This window comes from Macrosteles quadrilineatus, unplaced genomic scaffold, assembly GCF_028750875.1.
Source record: "Macrosteles quadrilineatus isolate MER2022 unplaced genomic scaffold, UCM_ALF_1.0 Scaffold_41__1_contigs__length_1036756, whole genome shotgun sequence".
Lineage (NCBI taxonomy): Eukaryota > Metazoa > Arthropoda > Insecta > Hemiptera > Cicadellidae > Macrosteles > Macrosteles quadrilineatus.
This window is the reverse complement of record NW_026542634.1, coordinates 535,479-549,977: the sequence shown is the minus strand read 5'-3', so window position 1 is coordinate 549,977 and position 14,499 is coordinate 535,479. Positions and strand designations below refer to the sequence as shown.

The window sequence follows — 14,499 nt, the reverse complement described above, 5'->3', positions numbered from 1 at the left end:
TTACCTCAAAGGTCACTACATTTTTTGTTATAAAAACCATAGTTTGTGTTCATCAGGGCTGTCGCCTGCCGTACCTCACACACCTCTTTCGCGGATTCGGTTTCGGCTACTCTTACCCCTTTCCCAGTTTCAGTCGACCTTGGGGAGTGGTTTGCGTCACTACTAGAAGTAGCTTCCATGTGCGCCCTGTGATGCAACAGGTTTCCCGGAGCCTAGTTCTGTGTGTGCCCTTGTGTTTGACCTAATTTAGCGATATTATAAACTGGATGAAGCAGAATGAATAGCGTCGATGATGTTAATGATTGTTGGCTAGTGTTGAAAGGGAGGACAGGGAACAACATTTAGTGGAAAGGCCTACTGGGGCGTTTATTTGGGAACCTTTTTTTTTAGAAAAAGAGCTTTGAAAAAATGAGTAGTCCTTCTTAACAAATGATTTTTTTCCATCAAACAATAGGTGTTTTATTTCATACACTATTGCAATTTTTTCTAAGAGCTTTGACAAAATAAGTTGTCCTTAAAAATGTTTTTTTTTTCATAAGACCATAGGTGTTTTTATGTCATACACTGATGTAATTTTTGTCTAAGAGCTTTGATCAAATAGTTGTCCTTGTAACAAATGATTATTTTCATTAGACCATACATGTTTTTTATGTCATACACTATTGAAAATTTTATACGATAGTACTGTATGTGTGCAAAAGGTCCTTTTGATCCACAACTCTTTTGTATTTGTATTGTTTAGTATAACATTTTATATAAAACTTAAGTAATAGTGTAGTAAAATGTTAAAAAAAAAAAATTTCTTACAGTTTTATTGCTATTAAAATGTTTTCTACTCATCATTTTATAGTTTTCGTACTCCCGAATGTAACTTCTGTGAGCGCCCTTTAGTGTTTGAAAATCAATGCACCCGACGAAAGGTTAACAACACGGGTAACGCAATGAGATTCAAGGATTGAGAGAGAAGATGTTAAATTGTAATGCTTCGAACGTTAACTAATCAGCTGTTCAGAGACCAATTCATTTGTTGATGAGTGGTGCAATTAGTAGGCCTATACGACCAATGATTTGTTGCATCACTGTCAGTAACAAAAACATAACCTCTCTTAGAAGTTATGAGTAGTGATTGTTATTTATTTTAAAACTGCCATAGGTAAAGTAGTGTACGCAATTCGCGTTGATAGTTCTCCTACCTTAAATTTCTACTTGTTTTGTTAACACTATCTTTACGCGATCGTTGCATATAGGCCTACTACTATAACGTTTTTACATGTTTACAGGACCTCTTTGAACACAATGTTTGAATTTAAAAACTAAAGAATCCATGCGGTACTTACTTTTCAGTTGTTCTTATGTAGACTTCATTAAAGTGAATAATCTGATTTAATCCCCGAGGTAATTAATCATTGAAAGAGAAGTGTTTAATATGTTGCAGAGTGATATAATAGATTGTTTTTACGAAAAACTTCTAAAAAATTAGTGATTTGTATATTTTTCTGGTGTGGTGGTTAAAAAAAAGCTTATAAAAGGACATCTCATATATGGAAATTGGTATAGAATTAAGGAAATTATGGTGTACAGAAAAAAAGTTCTTTAGAATTATAATATATATATAGATTATTGGCTACTGGTCTATAGAGGGAATGTTTTCTTCAGTGGCCTACACAACATTCAACATACACTACTTTCAACATACTTTTAGGAATGTTTAAAAATGTAGATAGCTGTAAATAAAACAAAAGCAAACTGTATTCACATACTTAGCAAGTTTAAATATGGCCACGTTTTCAACGTCACCAACGCTACGAGCCTTGTAGAAACATTTCATTGCCTCCTGCACCTTATCTAGTTTCTCGTAAGTCTCGCCCAGTGCTATCAACATGCGACTGTCGTTGGGCCGTAGTTGTTGTGCCTGTTTGTAGTAGTACAGACAGTAGTTTGTCAGCTTGAGTATCTCGTAGGTCTGCCCGAGCCCATACCAGGCGCGGTAGTCACGGCGATTTACCTCTGTGGGAGAAAAACAAATATCCTAAGTTAAGGATGTAACAAGGACCTTGGTTAAAGGACTTTTTTGAGTATAGGCTTTTCTGAATGGGAAAAAGTTCAAAATGTCAAAAAAATTCAAAATTATAATATTACACAGTAACTGATATTTTAAAACAAGAAAGGTAGGTTTGAGATAGGAAAAACTTTCAGCAATAAGTTCCTGACCAGCATTGGACACGGAGTCAACTTTGCTTCCACCTGGGAAGAAGGACAGGTCTTATAGCTGTGAGCTGTTATTTAAGTTTAATGTACAATATTTTTCATCAAAATATGGAAAATGGGGCACAATATTTTACATTAGAACAAGAGGAAAACTAGTTGCGATGTGTCTGCACAATGCGAGGGGAGCCAAAAGGGGTTAGATGTTCCAAGGGCAATTTTCAGCTATATATCATCAATGTAGCTTATATTACATTTGTTGTAGGCCAATACTTAGCAAAGCACCAATACAATACTTACCAATAGCCTGTCTGTAGCTCTGTATGGCTGCGTTTGTGTTTTTCATCTCCATATACTCGTGTCCCATAAGTGTCCAAGCAGATAGGTATTGCGGGTTGAGCCTCAAAGCCCTCTGAAAGTACAAAACCGCTTTCTGGTGTTCAGTTCTCAAACTGTAGTAGTTTCCTGGAATAAAATTAACAATTTTAAACCCACCCTTTGATTGAGATGTTTAAAGATAAGTATAAATAATCAAGATAGTATTCAAGCAGTTTAAACCAGCTAAAAATTATGATTGACTATGTCGAAGTAAACACAATGTGGAAATGGCTTTTAGTGGTGGGAGTGTATGCAGGGAAAGCTCTCCTCACCTAATCATAAGGAATAGGCTACAAACCATCAGGTCAGTTAATAACACATAGGTAAAAGTCATTGGCGATTAGTGGGATTTGAACAGAAGTTCCTTTCTACAACCCAAGTCCAACCCTTCTTTGAAGTTGTAAAAGCAATAGAACATTGTTTCCAAAGATTAATGAAGGGACGTGATGATAGTTGTCTCAATGACCGAGCTGGCGTACTATGAATATTCAATAATTAAAAACCTTAGGCCCAATACATCTTTGACAGTTACTTTTGCTCACAGACTGTCGTGTGTATATCACATACGAATATTATAGGCCTAGTTAAATACTTTGATGACAAAATTCAATACTATCAACACAATTTGAACTTTATTCCTTTTAAAACAAAACAATACCAAGACTAAATTCTTTTCATTTTTTCAACAATAAATTTGAAACATACATATTTTATTTTAGATACATAATAATACAGCTAGGCCTAAGGTAGGGATGGACGGGTCCCGAAATTTTGGGAATTTTTCGGGAAAAAAATATTCCCGATTATCGGGACGGGATTACATTTGATTCGGGAATTATTCGGGACAGGATTTGGTCCGATCGTCGGCGATTTTGCCGCTTTGCGAGTGCCGATGACGCCGCTATTGCGAGCGATAGGTCCGCGAACGCAGGAGACGAAGTCATTTCGACGATTGCGCCGTGACTGCGGAGTCATAACGACGGTCGAGCCGTGACCGCGATTATTGGACCGACGATCTCACCGTGACCACGAGTCATAACGACGATCGCACTGTGACCGCGATTCATGGACCGACGATCGCACTGTGACCACGAGTCATAACAACGATCGCGCCGTGACCACAAGTCATACCGAGGATCACACTGTGACCGCGAATCATACCGACGATCGCGCCGTGACCGCGGAGTCCTACCGACGATCGCGCCGTGACCGCGAAGTCATGCCGACGATCGTGCCGTGATCGCGAGTAATACCGACGATCATGACGTGATCGCGAGCCCAAAATATGTAACATACAGACTTCTATATTTTTATCCCACAGTGTAAATAAAACATGTGATTGGAATTTCTTCCATTTGTTTTGATTAACTGTTTATATTTCGTTGTTATTTTGTCACCAGCATAGTAACCCATAAGGCCCATGTAACTTTTAAATTTGTTATTTAAAATTCATTTTTTGTGCTTATTTTTTAGCATATTTTTAATTTTATAAAGGGATTCTGCACATCTAAGGAAAATACCTTTCTTAAAATATGCGTAGATTTTCCCTGCGATGTACACGAGCTGGGAAAAAAGGTTTTAAAGAAACATGCTTGCCTATTAATATATACAGTGGAATCTCGATAAAAAGACTCTCAAGGGGATTATAAAATAAGACTTGTTATCAAGGTTAACTTCTTATCAAGGTTTGAATAAAATGCAATTGGGGGAAAATAAATTCAAGGGGATTAGAAAATGACATTTGTTATCAAGAGTGATTTGTTATTGAGGGTCTTGTTATCGAGGTTCCACTGTAGATAATAACTGTAGTTTCCATTCAAAACCAATAAACCTTTCACATTAACTCCCACCCGTTTGTTTTGGATATGTGTTCATTGAATTTAAATTAAGTTTACAATATAATTAAACTTACCAATAACACAACAAGTTTCCACTCTGTATTTGTCTACTTCAGTGGTGTGATGTGCAAGATAGGCTAACTCCACCTTCATTTCTTTGACGTAAAGCAAATTCGAAAATATGTCCAAATTGTCAAGCCGTAGAGGATCCAACTTCCTTAGCTCATGGAAAGTGGAGATTGCCTTTACAACATCTGTTAAAGAATCTTTATTAGTATATTCCTACAAGTTACAAAAAAGTTATCTTATAGTCTTATAGTAGACTTCTTCTCCTTCCGATTGGTTTAGTTCAAACTTTGGATGACTCGCACACTTGCCGCTTGATCACATGGGTAAACAATCACAACCTCTTTTACTAATGATATTTTGTAAGCATCCATGTTATTGCTCTATTCCCTCATGTTTATGTATAGTAAATATGCTTGTATTGTAATAGTTTTTTACACATTAGGTTCGGGTTATGATGATATGGAATTTATTGTTTTTTTTTTTTAGACAATTAAATCCTGAGGTGTCCAAACAAGCAGTGACGTAGCCAGGGGGGGGGTCCTGGGGGTCCGGACCCCCCCCCCTTCTGGTCTTAAATATAATATTTTTTTGTTAAATTAAATGTAAAATCATATAATCATACTGTATTGACGTTGAAGCTGATTATTTTCAATGCCAAGAGAGCTAAAAAAGACCGATTTAGGGCCTAGATTTTTAAAAATTTTCCCGGACCCCCCCCTTTTACCTGGGGGACCAGAACCCCCAGTCGGTCGACCCCCCCTATTTTGAAATCCTGACTACGTCACTGAAACAAGAGAAGGGTAACAACAATGATTACCTAAAAAAAGACAGGACTAAACATAGAAAGGTTCTAACCATCACTAGTAGAAAAAAAGATGAATGCAATGGATATATACTCGTCAAAAATAAGTCAACATTCATTTCAGGAATCATTTGTAGTTAGAGCTACATGGAAACTATTGTGTCTTGAAATAACAGCTAAGTCACACCACTCTGATCTGGTTTAGAGTACAAGGCTAGATCAAGGCTGCACTTAACCATGAAATTTAAAACAAAATAAGCCGACATTAAGGGTACAAATTGTATTGTCAAGTTAGTGTTTCTGTCACAATACGTACTTCTCTTGTTGTGGTACGCTACAGCAGTCTGGGCCAGTAGGTAATTACTCTGGCCGAACCCTTGAGTCTGCAGCTGACTGTAGATGTCCAGAGCTTCATCGTTGAGTTGCTGCTCCAAGTATGTGTGCGCCAAGAAGAACTGCTTGATCCAGTGGTCAGGGAGCAGCAGGGACTTGAGCTGGAAACACAATTAGACTTGTAATGGTGTAAGTGGAACTTAAATCAATGAAAGTTAAGAGACCAGTACAAAATTTAAACAATCCAAACATTCTAATTAGAAACGTAATAAGTACTTGACAATGGAAACGTCACAGGTTGGATTTACATTGCACAACTATAATGGAAAAAGAAATGTTTAGTGAATATAAAAGGATTTGTAGCATCTATGGTATTTTTCAACAAGATTTAAAGATTTGTAGGTTATTTTGGAATTGATGAAGACATTGTTGTTTGATTTTAAGAGGGTAAACCATTTCTAAACTAAGCCTAGATGAAAAATTAGGAACTTAAAAAATGTCAGCAGTGCTCAAAAAGTGTGTAGGCTAGAGATTCACTGAGAATGATCAACTGATGGATTGTACCGTACAAAACAATAGAAAAACATCATCACTGATGTTCGATTGATGAATGAGAAGAGGAAAAGACAATTACCTTGACAGGGCTATGTGGTATGCAATATTAGGCCTTATTGCAAAAGCACACAGTGTTTCAATGCCGGTTTTTCAGCACATTGATCTTGCAAAACCCCTTGTCATACATCAACAATATACAATTAATGTTTGAAAAATGTGAAAGATACAAATATACATTTAATTCTATGTTATTTTGACACTGAATATTCTTAAGTATCTGCAGTTCTGCATCAGTAGCATTTTGCATTAAGTTGGCCTAATCAAAAAAATCCTTAAGGGAACCAATCCGAACCCCTCAATTTTGTTTTAAGCTAAGAAGTATCACTGCCATTAAAACGTACAACAAACCTGAGTAGTATTATTATGGAGTTAAAATAACATTACCTTTGCTCGATCAGGTATGAGAGTGGCCAGTTCGAACCAAGCCCCCCAATGCAGTGGCTCCTTGTGTACAGCCTCAACCAAAACCTGTATAGCTTCATTGTGTAGGTCTCTCCTCTTCAGAACCACGCCGTACAAGTACAGCATGTAACAGTCAAGCTTCCAGTCTAGATAATCTGCTCTCAAATCTTGACACAAACTTTGCAGTTTTGAGTTGGTCCTGGGATCTGGCCAGTCATCAGTCATGTCCTCAATCTTTTTCTTTTCCAACGACAAGTATTTGGAATAAGCATGCAGGAAACGACAAATTGGTGTGGTACTTTTCTCTGTGTAATAAGCACATCTGGAAAATAATAAACCATTGACGGGATAGTGTCTGTAATGATACCTGGAAAATTTTATATTCCCGGTAGAGTCATTCTACTAATGAGGTAATTACTCTTTTGTTCATAACCCACCATATGCTGACCACGCCACACATCCACAGTCAGTGTAGGCCTATATATAATTTATTCAAATTGTTGTTAAATGTTTTCAAATATGCGTCTTTGTGTGTGTGTTTATGTTAACTTTTCACAGCCCCAGAAATGAAGACGATTCGCAATAACTTAAATATATATATATATATATCCAATTTTAAAATAAACCTGTAGATACAAAACCATTGGTCCTTTGGGGAAAATATCTGATCATTTGAGAGCACAACAGGAATTTAAACCTTTCATTTTCAAGAGAATACTAGTATCATTATTTGAGTCTGTAATCTTTGATGTTTCTCCTTAAGTAATGATTCATTGTTGGTGAAACTAACACTAACAACAATAGAGTGCAATCATTGATTATATAAACACTACCATAATGTCAATATAGTCAATGGTACAATCCAGACCAATAATAAGTTAATAAGATATCACCAAAAAAGTCATTTGCTCTGATAAAATTTAAAGCTAATACTATTATAACTCAAATATTTTAACCTTTACCTGTCATATTCTTTGACGTCGAAGTAACTTTTGGCCACAAAATATGTATCATACTCATCTCCAAAGACTGCAGGGTCTGTGTGTACTCTTTCAGTAGGATCAACCACCACGTCTTTCAGAGAAAAATTTAACTCGGATAACCTGGATATTATCAAAATTAACTATGGTTAGTTCTAAAAGAAAAAGCATCAAAACAAAAACACTTTTATTTAGCTTAGTTCTAACCATCTGTAGCCTACACGACGTATCTAGTAAGTAACATTAAGGCTTAAGTTATAACAAAAAGCAGTATATTTATATTATGGTCGTTACCACACCACCAATCAGTTCCGTTTTCATTATTATCTTAAATAATTTGTGCACGTGTAGTTTCTTGTGTTTTTTGTTTGTTTTTTACTTCTTTTTTTACTAAACTAAACACAGTCTATTCCCTCTGCCTGAGGTTGAATGACGAAAGGTCAATTAATAATGAATAATTAATAATAGGGTACAATGCTGGATGTTAATATAAAATTCAATCTTCTGTTCTCTATATAGATCTATTTATTAACTTACTCCATGGTATTTAATTCATAAATTACTTAATTCTTTCATTCTAGTTTTTCTTAAAAATAATTACATTCCAAATGATTTAGCCCAGCAGAACTTTGATACACGACTCCACCGGTTAAATCTTATTGATTTTAGCAATATTTATATTTGGGCTGGAATTTGTCAATCCAGCTATTTGGAGGTCATGAATTGAGGACATTGATAGACATGCACTGTGGATGTGATAGGCCTACTCCCTGGTGTGGATTAACATCCGCTCTGGTGGGTACTATGACTATCCGCAGTACAGTACTATTATGATAACTAATTGACCAATTTGTTAATTCCAAGGCAAAAATGTGGTTCGGGTTCCACTATAACTGTAGGTCCCTTAGTTGCCATTATGGGCTATATTCATTAACAGCTGTGTCTAAGAAACATGTCGGCCTTAGTCACTAACAATATTACAAGATCTCATTCTAGACACCCATCTACTCAATTGATGAATATTTGACTAAAAAATTGACTTGCAATGATTTTGTGTAAGATGGGTGAGCCCTTTATTCAATTTATCATTGTATAGATTATATATTGTAACCTGACATATCCAATGTATTCAAAAGAATATTTAATGGAAATAAAGATCTTATCTTAAGCTTGGAGTACTGTAGATCTAAACATATTGGCATTTGCTGATGATGTGGTCATTTAGTCAGAAACAGTTGAAAATTTGGTAAGTTTGGCAGATGTACTTATCACAAAAGCAAACAAAATAGGATTGCAAGTAAATGTAGAAAAAAACTAAAATCATTAACTTTGGAAGACAAGCAAACAATAGAAACAGAAACATACAGATAAAGAACTTAACTATAAATTGTACAGAAAGTTTCAAAGATTTAGGAGTACCGGTAACTGTAAATAGTAGAAACTCAGAAGACAAATGCCAATAAGTGTTGTGGAGCCTGCAAGAAGTTGATCTCATCTAAAGTATTATCTCACAGAACCAAAATACATAGGCAGAAATAACATGAAGAGAATAATTCAACCTATTCTGTTATATGGTAGTGAAACATGGGTATTGTCCAAGAAAAATGAAAACCGACTCATGGTGTTTGAAAATAAAGTCCTAAGAAAAATATTTGGTCCAGTGCAGGAGGGACAAATGTGGAGAATAAGGAAAAATAGAGAGGTAAGATCACTATACACCGACCCAGATATTGTTGCAATAGTTAAAGGAAGAAGGTTAAGTTGGATAGGGCATGTGCTAAGAAGAGTGAATGGAACAAGACTGTATGAAGTTTGGAGAGCCACACCTGGAGGTAAAAAACGTCCATTGGGAGGGCCGAAATTGAGATGGACTGACCAAGTATTGAACGACATCAGGACAATGGGTGCAAAATGTCAACTTGGCAGAAGACAGAGAAGGGTGGAAGGCTGGTTACTGAGATTTGTGGAGCCACGGCAGTAAGTAAGTAAGTATAAGCTATTAATATTTTACTAAAAACACACACTTTATTAGTTTCCTTGTAACAGCAAACGTAGGTACTCGTTAAACCTAATGTTATTTAAATAGATTTTATTCAAAATCAATTCAGACAAATGAAAATTCGCTTAGTCAAGTCTAAATTAAGAAAAACACAATACTCCCTATTCCAGCCAATCGGTTGAAAATCGGACATATGTTTATATAATTTGTTTTACTTTTAGAGAGTAGAACCTACTGGCGAAGTTAACACGTTCAGTAGAAACTCACACCGTACCGGTATAGGGTAAACATAGGCCTAGGTTATAAACAATAACTTGTCTCCTAGTTATATTACCAAACAGTAAAGCACAAATTAATCAAGAAACTAACCCTAAAATAATAAATACCCCGTTGCAGCAAACCTGCAGACTAAGCAAATTTCCATTTGCCTGATTTGACTCTCACTTAAATCTATTCAAATAGCATAAGATTTAACAAGTACCCTAGGTAACTTACCTAGGTTTGCTGCTACAGGGGGGGGGGTAATAAAGTATGTTTTGAGTCAAATTTTAATAACTTAGTATAAAATAAAGAAATTTGCCAGGTTTGACCAACACGGTATCCAGAAATTTACAAACTACAACAGTTAACTTTTTCTCCCTAAAAATAACATAGGAATTTTAGCCTAAATTTACAATTTTCTGGATTTACTACAAAGGCTAACTGATAACCGCACAAAAACAATTATATTTACTAAATTATTTCTTTTTTAAGATCAATAGTTTGAAGAGAAATTGGGAAATTTTGTGTTTTAACCCTCCGAGTGTTATTTGTCGCTGCAGCGACACATAACACACTTTGTGTAGTGTTTTGTGTCGCTGCAGCGACTCACAAACACTGTTTATGGCAAAGGCTCTATGACTGACAAAATCGGATTGAACTGGATCGAGTTAGGTATCGTTTTATTTGACAGATTCAGAGCTTTCTCCGGAGGTCTGTCTCTAAGCGCTATTCATTTTAGTTCCGAAAATATTGTAGCAGACAGCTGACGTGCGTATTTGTAAACAGCTTGGTTAGACTCGGACCGATGACTGATGTGTTTTATTACGTTTATCATTCTTTTAGTGTTAAAAATCAAAAGTAGTGATATACGTGGTGCATTATAAGAAGATTTAAGTGATTTTGAAGGGCTGGTTGATGATCCTGAAGAAGTAGGTAGTGATATTGATGTAAATTATCAGCCAGATTCCTAGCTATGGTTAGGCTATGCATTCTTAGCTAAACGCTATGTACTGAAATCTGTTTTTGCCCATAACTTATTTATTTGCAAATCTACTTCCTTATATTATTATTTATTTGTAATCCTCATAATATTTAGAACTTAGTGGCTATTTTCAAATATTTATAGGCCTATAATTTATACAATTTCATTGAGCGCGAAACTTATTTTTTTTTGCAAACTTTCCAAAATATTTTTTTTACCTAAAAATTTTTTTTGAAACAAATATTCCTTATGTTCTATGTATAATATTGAAGCCCATGATTTTCCAAACAAAATGGTATATATAGAACAGTTAACATTGTTTTCAAGCTTCTCAGATCCGTTTTAATAAAACCTTGCAAATGAGCAAAAAATAGGCAGACATTAAGGCAAAAAAAGGGACACTCGGAGGGTTAAGTTAAAGTTAAAGGCAAAAATGAGAAAAACCAATTTCCACCCTGGAAAGCCTCCTTCACATGGTTCGATCATGATCATGCTGGTTAGCAAACTCATTCAAGTTTACCCTGCCTTACTGCTTCAAGCTAAATTTAATCAAATCGGAAAAAATAGCCTATTCAATCTATTGCATTCACAGACATAGTCCTAGGCCTATATATATTAAAGATTAACTTAAATCTATATAAAGTTAAGTAACTTATATATACATGTATAAACATTTGAACAAATGGTGTTTTTGGCCTCTAGGAACATCAAAATGAAAAAGTATATCAGTCCCGTGTGCAGGTCTTACCTTCCTCGTAAGTGATAAATGATTTTATTAGCCATTCTGTATAAATACAATAAGCATTGCCATTCTTAAAAAACAGAAAAACTAAAGTCCGATCTTGACTAACATGCACCAATCTACAGCACAACGTCATATAACTTAGGCAGGGCCGATTTACCGAATAGGCACAGTAGGCACGTGCCTAGGGCGCTAGGAAATTGGTTTTTTTGAGGGGCGCCAAAAATTGGAAAATGAACAAATATTTTGTAATTGTATTAACATGCGATCGCGGTAAACCTCTGATAATCCCTCATGGCCGTGTTGACATCATTATCGTCTCCCGTTGCTGTATAGACATCATTATCGTCTTCCGCGATCGCGACAAATTCTAAATATTTCCCACGGTCGTGTAGACATAATTATTGTCTTCCATGATCACGGCAATATATGAACATATAACACGGTCGTGAAGAGATTATCGTCGTCTACCGCTAATAAGGCAAAATTCCGATCTTTTCCCTCGGTCGTGTGGACATTATTATTGTCTTGCGCTATCGCGGTAAAATTCTGATAATACCTCACGGTCGATTGTATCTCTTTCGGTAATGTAGAGATCTTAATCGTCTCTTGCGGTCGTGAAGACGTCGTAATTGCCTCCCGCGATTGCGGCAAAATGTTGATCATATCCCGCAGTCATGTGAAGATCATCATCGTCTTCTGCAGTAGCGGCAAAATTCTGACTGTTTCCCGCGGTAGTCTAGAAATTATCATCGTCTTTTGCGATCGCGGTAATATTCTGATCATACCTCTCGGCCGAGTGTAGACATACTATCGTCTCCCGTGGTCATGTAAAGGTCACTGTTGTCATACGTGATCGTGGTAAATTGACAATTCCAGGTAGAAGTACAACATTAATGCATAATTCCTGGATTACCCGATGGTGGTCACCCTTTTATATGGGTGTCCCGTAAGTAAACAGCCAAACGCCAAACTCAATGCGTCTTAAAAAATGTTTCTATGGGTCAATATAAAAATAAATTCAAGAATAGCATTTTCTTTTTCTAAAATCTCTTCATTAATCAGATATTCGCCATTTAATTTTTTCACATTAACATTTTTATCTTTTAAGTTTTTTAACCGCTCTTTCTGAAACTTGGTATAGATGATATAGGGAGAGACCCATGTTAGAAAAAAAATTAAACTTGACTTATCATACTATTTCAAAATGGTGGCCATTTATTTTAATTTTTTAACTCAAATTCCTAAAAAATTGCAGATTTTATGAAAAAAATTACTAAAACACTTTTAGGCTATTTGGAATTTTTAATTCCCTATCAAACGATACCAAGTTCAAAAAGATCGAATAAGAAATAGCTGAAATATTACGATTTTTAGCTAAAAAAATGGAGTAGAAAAAGGCTAAGCTAGTCAGATTTGTCCCATTTTGCAACTAAAAATCGTGATACTTCAGCTATCTAGCCTAGGCCTATTATTCAATCTTTTTGAGCTTGGTATCGTTTGATAAGGAATTTAAAATTCCAAATAGCCTAAAAATGTTCTTGTCGTTTTCTAATAAAATCTGCCATTTTTTTTTAAATTTAATCTTAACAACAATTAAAATGGCCTCCATTTTGAAGTTTTATGATGAATCAAAATGATTTTTTTTCTAACATGGGTGTCTGTTACTTTAACATAGGCTACATACCAAGTTTCATAATGATTTTGGAAAAAATGTTATTCTTGATTTTCGGGTTTTTTACCCATACCATTTTGTGGAGTTTGGCTGTTTACTTACGGGACACCCTGTATATTTCAAAGGGGCGCTATTAGTTGTGCCTAGGGTGCTAACATTGTCGAAAACGGGCCTGAACTTAGGCCTATAAATTATAGGGAAATTTGCTTAAACAAAATTTCGTCAACACTAGGCCTAGTGATCAGTGTCAATGGACAGACACGAAAACAAGCTTCAAAATTTACAATGGAAAGAGAAGTCTAGGCTAGCCTACTTGTTTTGGTTAGTCTAGGCCTAGGCCTATGTTAAAACTTATAGGCCAGGGTAGTAGGGTCTAAGCTTAGACCTAGTGAACAATTGTAGAACTTACCATTTAGCTGTATGATTTAGACCCCTAATGGAACAATCCAAAACAGCCTTTTGAATGCTAATCTTTACACTTTTTAAGTCAAATTTTCCCGGATCATCAATCATTTTTTGATTAGGTTAGGCCTAGGCCTATTTCAAAATAATTTGTTTATCAAGAATTGTCTTGACTTGTTTTTAATTAAAACCATAAAACTAAAAATTAAATCCGTTAAAAACTGAGAGTAAGAAGCTAAATACGACGTAAATAGCTTATTTACCGAACAATTATCAGCCCTCACCTAGATTTTCAGGTAAGGGAGAAAATTTTGAAGTGACTAGTGAAGTGAGATCTGTGTAGGCCTAACAAATTTTAAAAACTCAATTTTTTCGAGCTTACTACACGTACACGTGCTGTAACCGTTCCCAGTTTCCAAGTCCAACATTCCAACCCTATTGCCCTATTTGCCATTGCCATTGCCATGAATGCCATGCCACTTCGGAATAGTGGAATTGAACCAAGCAGACGAAACTGACAGAAATTATCCAGAGCCTTCTATACTTCATCGTTAATTATATTCATTATTACTGTATGCAAAATACTGCCTATTCAACATTATTACCGTTGAGAAAATTTTGAGGGTGGATAACAGTAGAGAATCGAAAAGCCATTGCTACCGCTTTATCACTCAACTGGCATCGTAACAATATCAAGCATATTAAACGTCTTATAACGACAATAATGTTCAATACTTCAATATCCACCACCACTTGTCCTACATGTATCAGGCTGTCCTAGATTCTGACGAAGGCGTGGAATGTGAAGGAAAATGC

General features: G+C 35.6%; 1 protein-coding gene across 1 annotated transcript in view; it reads right to left on the bottom strand.

Moving 5' to 3' along the window:
* LOC129005895 (cell division cycle protein 23 homolog) overlaps nt 1-13,923 on the bottom strand; it is a 35,916-nt gene extending 21,993 nt beyond the window's left edge. The window contains exons 1-7 of the mRNA XM_054434933.1: nt 13,691-13,923; nt 7,605-7,745; nt 6,625-6,964; nt 5,609-5,786; nt 4,496-4,675; nt 2,506-2,670; nt 1,761-2,007 (exon numbers count right to left, since the gene is read on the bottom strand). Of these exons, the coding sequence (XP_054290908.1) occupies nt 1,761-2,007; nt 2,506-2,670; nt 4,496-4,675; nt 5,609-5,786; nt 6,625-6,964; nt 7,605-7,745; nt 13,691-13,794 (1,355 nt within the window). The 5' untranslated portion in view covers nt 13,795-13,923. The remainder of the gene's footprint in view (nt 1-1,760; nt 2,008-2,505; nt 2,671-4,495; nt 4,676-5,608; nt 5,787-6,624; nt 6,965-7,604; nt 7,746-13,690) is intronic.
* Between the last annotated feature and the right edge of the window lie 576 nt (nt 13,924-14,499).